This window comes from Physeter macrocephalus, chromosome 1 (assembly GCF_002837175.3).
Source record: "Physeter macrocephalus isolate SW-GA chromosome 1, ASM283717v5, whole genome shotgun sequence".
Taxonomy (NCBI): Eukaryota; Metazoa; Chordata; class Mammalia; order Artiodactyla; family Physeteridae; genus Physeter; species Physeter macrocephalus.
The window spans coordinates 33,837,484-33,848,719 of record NC_041214.2 but is presented as its reverse complement, the minus strand read 5'-3'; the positions used below and the strand labels follow the sequence as shown (position 1 = coordinate 33,848,719).

Genomic DNA, 11,236 nt, shown 5'->3' with positions numbered 1-11,236 from the left:
GGAAGATCCCACATGCCGCGGAGCGGCTGGGCCCGTGAGCCATGGCCGCTGAGCCTGCGCGTCCGGAGCCTGTGCTCCGCAACGGGAGAGGCCACAGCAGTGAGAGGCCCGCATACCGCAAAAAAAAAAAAAAAAAATCCATGCGTCAATAAGGCACTTAACAAATAACAATACGTCGTACATTCATATGATATCATATTATAAAACCATTAAAGAGACTGAGTTAAATCTGAAAGTAGAGAAATGGAAAGATGCCAAGACATAGTATCAGGTAGGGGGAGAAACACTGTACAACACATGTGTTAGAAAATCCCCTTTTTGTTTAAAAAGGAAAAAGAAATGAGCTTTGAAGTATACCAAATTATAAACAATGATTACTTCTTGGTACAGAGGTACAAAGTCTTAACAGTTCTTAAAACAATTCTATAATATTTGAATTTTCCCAATAACCATTATTGTTTTCTAAGTAGACAAAAAAAGATCTATATTAAAGTGATCAAACTTAAATGACCTGCAACAAATATAAGGACAAATACCACTTTATAATAATTTTAAAATAAACTGTACAGTAGGTATTCTTATCTGTTTTTAGTAGCAAAAATTATTTTTATTTCCCAAATAAAACCTTACTCAGAAGCTTATATATAATGCTGCCAAAAGAAACCGAAGTTGATCGGGGGAGGTGGGCTCTACATTCAGCCTCTCACTCTCTGACCTAAGAGAAAACTTATCATGTTAGAGGAGCCCAGACAGTCAGAAGAAATGTGAAGAATTCAGCAACAAGCAAACCAGGCAAGAGGGTCGTCATAGTTACACACAGGTGCTTACGTCTGCTGTGCCTGACTTTTACCACTTCTCTATGAACAGGAGAACTATGTCCAATACCTCAAACATGTCTGAAACACCTAACTTACAAATTCCCCCACCCCTCACTCATATCACTTCATCATAACAGCATAGTCATTAACAGGTCCAACTGTCCCCTCTTCAAGCTAGAGCTACTTCCCTATTTGAAAAGCTTGAAAAGATGTAAGTGTTCTGCCATAAGCTAGTCACATAAATGATGACTACCTTCATTTTCAAGGATTTGAGAAAGTCTAGAGGACTAGACTCAAGATTTAAAATAGAAATCTGAAAAGATCCAGTACTGCTACAGCCCACCACCCACTGACCCCCTTGTGCGGGTGGCAGCCCATTCCTCAGATACAGTCCTTGCCTCAGCCTCTGGGCCTGGGTGGTCCTGTCTTGGCATCTTTGGTTGACCGCTCTCTTACCTTGGACTTTGCATGCCAAGTGAAGTGCAGGAAATTTGTCTCGCTGGGTACTAACAGGTTAAAGGATAGGGCGTAGTGACTAATAAGATCATTTCTCACATAATAAAGTTCTGCATCGAGACCTAGAAAAAAAAATAGGGAAAAAAATTAAACGCCCGTAATACCCTCAAAAGCATCAACCACCAGTATTTCAAATACTGATTATTATAAAAATAACATTGATGTACAAATGCACATCACAAACATATCCCACATGTGCTGCCTTACAAAGTAGGAAGAACACGGGATTTCATCATCGCCAACAAGGATTAAGAAACTGAGACTTAGGACAATTAAGTGGTTCTCCAGCTAAGCACAGGGGTGCTGGAGCCACAACTCTGGGAGCCATGCTGTCTTACGAGAACCACCAATGTGATACACTTCCTTTTGGAAACAGACCTTCTCAGAGAAATGCCTACAAACAAAAGCCCCTTAACCCCACAAAACTGATGAGGATTTAGGAAGAGAGATAGGCACCTGGGTGAAAATATTAGTGTGAACCAAGGCCTCAAGACCCCAGCCAGAGATGACCTCGGCTTCTGTCAGTACGACGTGCTGACTGCTTGGACAGCATGTTACCAAAGTACACTCACACCACTGCCACACAGACACACATCCTCTTCCCAATCTGAACTACAAGGTGGAGAACACCATGCTTCTCGTATTCTTGGGACAGTCCTCTGCACAAAGCAAATGCTCAGTAAACACTTGTTAGACAAGTTAGCACTGCAGATAAAAAGAGAAATAATCGAGATGCCTGAGAAATGTTGGAGAATCCAAATCGCACTCACTGCCATACCACTTTCTTGCCCAAGGCCACATCCAACCTCCAACACACATCACATTTCTCAATTTTGTGATACCCCTTCTTAAAATAAAAATTTTAAAGGCAAAATTTAATCACCATCTTGAGTGGAAAACCAGTAATTATTGTGAAAAATACAAGGTAACCAAAAAAAAAATCAATTAAAAGGAAAACAAAACATTACTAAATGCTAGCTAAATACTGTGGCCTACACCAAGGAAGTGAGGCTGAGCCCAGCTCATGGTTTTCAAAAAGGGAGGAAGGGGATAATAGCAAGTGTTTGAGAGAGGTAAAGAATCAGAGGTTTTCTCTATGATAACCCAAAAGAACTGAAAGAATGAAAGCAGGGAGTAAGTTCTCTCAATTGATGTACTGTTACTTAAAGTTGTGACTATGTCCCTCTAGTAATGCATGACACATATTCCACACATGGGAGGGAAAAAGGTACAGGGGAGGCCAACTGAAATGTAAATTTCATACTTACTGAGCCTTATACCATGAGTCTAAAACACCTTGTGGTATGCAAAGAGGTCAAGGTGAGGCTCTCACACCTCCTAAGATACAGATATAGAAATGAATAACTCTGCTATAGGCATTTCTCCTGTAAAATTAGTTTTCTCATTTCTGAACTGAATCTAATACAATCATGAATTCAGAAATGAGATTTGAGGCTTACATAGGGGAAAGCTGCCGCACTGGTTGAGCAGAACTGCTTTATTGATCCTATAGAGGAAACCAAAGGCAATGAGAGAAAGTTAGAGATCTTCTGCAAAAGGCTCTCCCTGCCAGCAGAACAGGAAGTGCTAGCAAACAACTGGGGAGGGAGGACTGGTGGGGCTAGAGAAAGGAGGGTAGGGGAAAGAAAGTAAGGTGGGAGAGAGGTAGGAGGGAAATGCAACAAGAAAGCTGGGTACAAAGAAGGCCATCAGCAAACACAATAATTGTAAATAGCTTAAATTTTCCTTGTTTTTAAAAATGTTTTTTTACTCTAGTCTAGATTGATGCTGTTCACAAGAGATATACAATACCTAGAACAAAATTTTAAAATATATGCCAGGTTAAAAGGGGGAGAAAAACAAAGAAGTAAATATGGCAGTACTGACATGAGACAAATTAGAACTCAAGGTAGAAAGACTTTATATTAATAAATTCATTAATTAATATGAATTTATTAGTAAGAAAAAGTTCATATTCATAAAAACATAAGATACAGTAGTACAACTAACAAACAAGCTTCAAACATAGAAAGCCAAAAAAAAAAATCAAGAAGAAATAAATCCACAATCTTAGTTGGAAACTAACACCCTTCAGAAAACAAAAGATCAAAACAGATAAAAATTTAGTGTGGACATATAATTTGAACAATGTAATTATGGGACATGAAACAAGGGAGGTTAATCATGAATTAGACCCATACACATTTTTAAAAATGGATTCTAACTTGAAATAATGCAGGCTACCTTCTCTGATCAAATGCCACAATAAAGAAATTAACCATAAGGATAAAGTCAAAAGATGATTACTTGAAAAGATTAGTAAGGACTTCCCTGGTGGTCCAGTGGTCAAGAGTACGACACGGACTTCCAATGCAGGAGACTCGGGTTTGATCCCTGGCTGGAGAACTAAGATCCCACATGCTGCAGGGCAACTAAGCCCGCACGCCGCAACTACAGAGCCCGCATTCCCCAACTGCAGAGCCCACGTGCTCTGGAGCCCATGCGCCACAACTAGAGAGAAGCCTGTGCACCGCAACGAAGAGCCTGCGCACTGCAACAAAGGATCCCACGTACCGCAACAAAGGATCCCGCATGCCACAACTGAGACCTGACAGCCATAAATAAATAAATAAATAAGAAAAAAAGGGGACACAGATGAACAATATTTAGGAAGAGGCAACGTTACTACAAATCCTATAGATGTTAAAGAAAAGAATATTATGAACAACCTAATGACAATTCAGTAATTTAGATAAGATTAAAAAAATCCTTGAATTTACCAAAACTGACAAGAAGAAATTAAAAATCCAAATAATTAAAAACCTTCCCTCAAAGCTCCAGGTCCAGATGAATTCTACCAAAACATTTAAGGAAGATATAATACCAATCTTGCACAAACTCTTTCAGCAAATAGTCAAAGAAAGAACTTCCTAACTCATTTTATGTTACACTGATATTAAAACCTGACTAAAACACTGCAAGAAAATTAGACTGACTTCCGTCGTGAACATAGACACATTCTCTATCAAACATTAGCAAACTGAGTCCAGCAATATAGAAAATGGTTAATACATCATGACCAAGTGTTTATAAAAGGTAAACCTTTAAAAAATCAATATAATTAAACACATTAATGAATAAAAAGCAAAAACCCAGATCATCTCAATAGATGCAGAAAATGCGTTTGGTAAAATTCAAAGCCTAATAATGATTTTTAAAAACTGGGCAAACTGGGAAGAGAAATAAACCTTCTCAGTCTGGTAAAGAGTATCTACAAAAACACTATAGCTAACATCATACTCAATGGTGAATTTAAATTCTTATTTCTAAGATCAGAAACAAGGCAAGGATGTCCACTTCCAACACTTCTATCCAACCTTGCGCTGGAGGTCATAGCCAATTTATAAGACAAAAATTATCAAACTTAGAGAGGATGAACTATAGCTCATTATTCACAGATGATAGGATTACATGTGCAGAGAAAACACTATGAAATCTATTATTAATAAAATACTACTAAAACCAATTCATGAATTTAGTAAAGCCTCAGAATACAAGGCCAATATTCAAAAAATTACTTGTATCTCTATACACTAGCAACAATTGGAAAATAAAATTTAAAAATCAATACCATAACATAAAAGAAAACAGTGAAATAATTCTAACTAAAGATAAGACCTCTTTACTTGGAAACTACAGAACATAACTAAGAAAAATTAGAGATGACCTAAGTAAGTGGAGAGATACCACTCTCTTAGATAAGCCTCAACACTGTTAAGATATCAAGTTTCTTAAATTGATCTATAGCTTTAAAGTAATCCTAATCAAAATCCTAACAGATTTTCTGAAGAAACAAACTAACTCTAAAATGAAATTTAAATGCCAAAATAATCTTGAAGAAAAGAAAAGAAAAAGACAACGTTGGAAGACTCACACTACCTCACAGGTAATGTAAGGATTCCAGTTATCATCCTATTTCACAACAGGATGAAGAACTAGAGTAATCAAGACAGTGTGGTATTGGTATAAGGATAGATATATCAATGGAACAAAACAGAATCCAAAAATAAACCCACAAGGGTCAATGGAATTTCAACAAAGGCACAATGGCAATTCAATTAAAGTGATGCTAAACCAAATGGATAAAGGTATGGGGGAAAAAATCTTGAGCCCTATCTTACATATCACACAAAACCTGATCTGAAATTGATTACAGACCTAAATGTAAAGGGTAAAACTATAAAGCTTCTAGAAGAAAATGATTATCTTCACAACCTGGGTTAAGCAAAGATTTCTTGGACTGGCCACATAAACCACGAACCCAAAGAGAAAAAATTGATGAATTGGTCATCATTAAAATTAAAAACTTCTGCTCCTTAAAAGATATTAAGAAAATGAAATTCAAGTCACAAACTGGGAGAAAATATTCACAACTCATATACCTAAAAGGACTTGTTTCTAGAATAAAGATCTCTTATGAACCAAAAATAAAGACAACCCAATTAAATAAAATAGGCAAAAGATGTGAACATACATTTTGTAAGAAAAGATATGTAACTAGACAATGAGCATATGAAAAGGTGCTAAACATTATTAGTTATCGGCGAAATACAAATTAAAACCACAATGAGATACCATTTCCACTCACAAGAATGACTAAATGTTGGCAAGGGTGTGGAGCAACTGCAACTCTCATACATTGCTGAGAAGGTAAAAATGTTCAACTACTTTGGAAAACAGGCAGTTTCTTATAAAGTTAAGCATATGCCTACTCAGACCCAGTAATTCCACTCCTAGGTAATTATCCAAAAGAAAGGAAAACATATGATTCCACAAAAAAACTCGTATGTGAACATTGACAGAACTTTTGTTCAGAATAGCCAAAACTGGAAACAACACAAATGTCCATCAGCAGATGAATAACCAATTGTGTATATTCATACAATGGAATACTACTCAGCAATGAAAATTAACTGTTGAGACTCTGTAACAAAAGGGATGAATCTCACAGACAATATGAGTCAAAGAAGCTGTACACAGAGTACATCCTATATAATTCCATTTATATAACGTTCTAGAGCACGCAAAACTAATCTGTGGTGACAGAAATCAGATCAGTGTGGTTGCTTGGGAGGGGGCTGGGAGGGAGATTGGTGAACTGATTACAAAGGGAACCTCCTGGGGTGATGGATATGTTCTGCATCTAACGGGGCGGGGGGGCGGGGGGGGGGCGGGTTACACAGGTGTATGCATTTTTCAAAACTCGACCAACTGTATCTGCACGTTTCATTGTATGTAAAGTTTACCTAAATTTTTTTAAAGAGGGGAAAAAAAGAGTCAACAAGTTTTTACCTCTTTTCCAGTCTCAAAAAGCTTGCATACCATAGAATGTTACTATCACCAACATAAAAAGTTTCAGAAAAAAAGAATTAATCTTAAGTGATCAACAACTTCCAAATTTAAATTTCAAACATCATTCACAGGGAAATGAAGAATTCTGTTCCTAATAAATAACAGTTATAATGTTATTACTGGTAATAACAATGATGTGTAAATATTTAAGTTCATCAACAGATGAATGGATAAAGAAGATGTGGTATATATATATAATGGAATATTACCCAGCCATAAAAAAGAATGAACTAATGCCATTTGCAGCAACATGGATGGACCCAGAGATTATCATATTAAGTGAAGTAAGCCAGACAAAGACAAATATCATATGATATCACTTATATGTGATACAAATGAACTTATTTACAAAACAGAAATAGACTCACAGACATAGAAAGCAAACTTATGGTTACCAAAGGGGATGGGGGATGGAGATAAATTAAGAATTGGGGATTAACATATACACACTACTATATATAAGATAAATAAACAACAAGGACCTATTGTATAGCACAGCAAACTACATTCACTATCTTGTAATAACCTATAATGGAAAAAGAATCTTTAAAAGAATATATATACATTCAGAATATATATCCAGTTATATATATAACTGAATCACTTTGCTATACACCTGAAACCAACACAACATTGTAAATTAACTATACTTCAATTTACAAAAAGGTTAAAAAAAAGAGGACCTGCATTTAAAAAAAACTGTACATGTATACGCACAATGTATGTGTGTTCCATTTCTCAAAAAAGAAAGGAAATACCAAAAAATATGAACAGTGATTGATTATAAATGGTGGATTATGGGTTATGCTTTTATTCTTTTTCTTAAATTTCCTATGAAAGTTAAGTTAAACTGGGAAAAATAAAAATTAGTTTTCAAAAACATGTTTAAAGAAATATGCATACAGCTACAGCAATTCACTAAACAAAAACCCAATTACTTCCTAGAATAATCCGTGAAGGCCAATAAAAGCTAGAGAGAAAGCCCTCAAACAACAAAATTCAATTTTAAAAAATCACATTGGGAAAGATAATATCTTTGATATATCAAGATTAACACTAGTAATAATTTACTAACGACTAAAACACCTTCCTTCAACTTTCCCTTAAAATACCCAACCAAAAGGTAAAATTTGGCAAGGCACTATGAACTGAAAAGCTCATAGTGAAAAGTTCAAAGCTCAGAAAGAACTTCACCATGCAACAGTGACAATGGGGCTGAAATGAGAAGTAAATCCCTGGACTACCCATGCTCATTGTCTGAATAAGGATAACACGGGAAATCCTGAAGATGACAGGGAAGGCCATAAAGCTATAGGTTTCAGGGAAATCAGAAGCGGGCCAAGAATTACCTTCCCAGACAAATTCTCATCATACGTGAGGAAAATAGATTCTCAAAAAATATACCGATTATGTATCCTTCCCCAAAAAAGTTACTCCAAAACATACTGAAAGGTTAATAACACTTTTATTTCTAACGTAAGGTAATCATTTTATACTGAGGTTTACATAATACCTAATAATTCAAGTATAATCATCATGAATATAACTCTAAATCAAAATGTAAGGAGTCCAAAAAATTCCCCAAATATTAGAAATGCAAAGAGAACCCAATGTAAGTACAATCTTCCCAAAATAATAGAAATATGAAGAGAACCCAATGTAAGTATAATCATGGTACAAAACTATCAGTCTATGGCTGATCTTAGCATGTTGATATGTGTATCTCCATCCATAATTAATATGGCTGAGTGGACACACAGACACACCAAGACCGTACTCTAAAGGAAATTCAATTCTTTCAAAGCATCAATAAGAGATTTAGAAAAAGTGATCAGCTATAATGAAAAGCAGTCAGTTTCATAAAGCAGAAAATGTATAGGTCACAATCCGACCACAGGTAAGACAGACAGTGAGGGAAAACATAACATTATAGATTGTGAAGTACCATCTATCTCAAAGTTATCTATGTTCTAAGATTTCAACTATATAAAGAAAAATGAGAACATGGAAAAAATACTGGAAAGATATTTACTAAAGACTGCCAATGCACGGTTAAATAACATATACTTTTCTTCTTCTTTATGGTCCTGTACACTTTCCAAATGGCCTATCAGTATGTTTTTACTCTGATAGTCAGGAAATAAAATTAATAAAATAAAAAGAATTTTAAACAAATTGATTTTTAGAAAAAGATGAAATCTGTAGAGACTATCATACATTTATTTCTGAATGTAATCTTTTTTCTTTCCTTCCCCATCACACTCAAAACAATTTTTAAGTAAAAGTGAAAGACAATGAAGACAGAATCTAGATAATCTACTTCTTTCTAATTGCTTCTAATTATTAGTGTTTCAAATAACAATTAAATGCAATCTCAAAGCAGGGGTAGTAGACAGCAAGGCTTATCATTGTCTGGGAGTGGTGTGGTAGGCTCCGCAGAGGAGAAGTGGGCAGTGAGGAATGGTTAGAGAGGCAATGAGGCAAACAGTTTATTCAGTGATGATTTACTGAGCCAGTTGGGCACAAGACAGGAAAAGGGTAACTCTTTAAGAGACCAGGAAACAGAGCCTGGTTCTAGTAGAGGGGAGTGACTGAGAAAGTAGGTTGGGGTGTCCTGATCAGAACAAGGAAGTTCCAACGGCTGAGAAAAGGACCAAGTCCAAAGTGGCCATTTCAATGAGTGCCTTATTTAGAAAAGAGACCTGAGAACCAGGACACCAGCATGGTCAAAGGAGTAACAGCTGAGGAAAAAAAAAAACATCACAGTAGATTTTAATATCCTTTGGGATAAAGGGAGGGAAATAATGAAAGCAAGTCAGGGTACAGTCACTGAGGATCATCTTGCAACTGAGTGGCTGCAACAACCCTAATGGGTCAAAGGTCATACAAGTATCAATAAATCTCAATGATATCAAAAGAGACGAGGATGCTGAGTCACTGACCTGGGGCAAAACAATCAAAAATCAAAGTAAGAAAGAAAGGATATAACGCATGATAAAAGCTGGTCCCTTAATAAACAATCCAAAAAGGAAATTAAGAAAACAACTCCATTTATAATAGCACCCAAAAGAATAAAATACCTAACAAACAATTTTAAAAAGGAGATAAAAGGTTTATCCACTGAAAACTACAAAACACTGCTGAAATTAAGGAGGACCTAAATAAACGGAAAGACATCCCATCTTCATGGATTGGAAGACTCACTATTACTACTGTTAAGGTTGACATACTACCCAGAGGGATATATCAGTGCAATCCCTATCAAAATTCTAACCCCTTTTTTTGCAGAAATGGAAAGGCAGATTCTCAAATTAATATGGAATTGCAAGTGGCCTCCAATAGCCAAAACAGTCTTGAAAAAGAACACAGTTGAGTCACACTTTCCAATTTCAAAACTTACCACAAAGCCACAGAAACCAAAACAGTGTGGTACTGGCATAATGACAGACAGCTAAATTGATGAAATAGAACTGAAAGTGCAGAAATAAGCCTATATATTCCTAGCCAATTGATTTTTTTAAAAAAATATTTATTTATTTATTTATTTGGCTGTGCTGGGTTTTAGTTGTGGCACACAGGATCTTCGTTGCCACGTGCAGGATCTGTAGTTGCGGCATCTTTAGTTGAGCCGTGTGGGATCTTTTATTTTTATTTTTTTAGTTGTGGCATCCGGACTCTTAGTTGCAGCATGCAGGATCTAGTTCCCTGACCAGGGGTTGAACCCCTGCATTGGGAGCATGGAGTCTTAACCACTGGACAACCAGGCAAGTCCCTAGCCAACTGATTTCTGACAAGAGCACCAAGACCACTTACTGGGGAAAGAACAGCCTCTTCAACAAATGGTGCTGGGACAACTGGATATCCACATGCAAAAAGAATGAAAATTAGACCCCTACCTCACACCATATACAAAAACTAATTCAAAATATATCAACAACCTAAATATAAGACCTAAAACTATAAAACTCTTAGAAGGAAAACATAGGGATAAATTTTCATGACCTTGGATTTAGCAATGGATCCTTAGATATGTCACTAAAAGCAAGAGCAACAGAAGAAAACTAGATAAACTGGACTTCATAAAATTAGAACACTCCCTAACACCATACACAAAAATAAACTCAAAATGGATTAAAGACCTAAATGTAAGGTCAGACACTATAAAACTCCTAAAGGAAAGCATAGGAAGAACACTCTGACATAAATCACAGCAAGATCCTTTTTGACCCACCTCCTAGAGAAATGGAAATAAAAACAAAAATAAACAAATGGGACCTAATGAAACTTAAGAGCTTTCCACAGCAAAGGAAAACATAAACAAGACGAAAAGACAACCTTCAGAATGGGAGAAAATATTTGCAAACAAAGCAACTGACAAAGGATTAATCTCCAAAATTTACAAGCAGCTCATGCAGCTCAATATCAAAAAAACAAACAACCCAATCCAAAAATGGGCAGAAGACCTAAACAGATATTTCTCCAAAGAAGAT

The 11,236-nt window shown here is 36.1% G+C and overlaps 1 protein-coding gene across 2 annotated transcripts in view; it reads right to left on the bottom strand.

The window, feature by feature from the left end:
* Positions 1-11,236, bottom strand: part of RYK (receptor like tyrosine kinase) — a 94,829-nt gene that overhangs the window by 65,696 nt on the left and 17,897 nt on the right. For both annotated transcript variants that reach the window (XM_024131896.3, XM_024131897.3), the window contains exon 2: positions 1,275-1,396. In XM_024131896.3, coding sequence (XP_023987664.1) covers positions 1,275-1,396 — 122 coding nt within the window. The remainder of the gene's footprint in view (positions 1-1,274; positions 1,397-11,236) is intronic.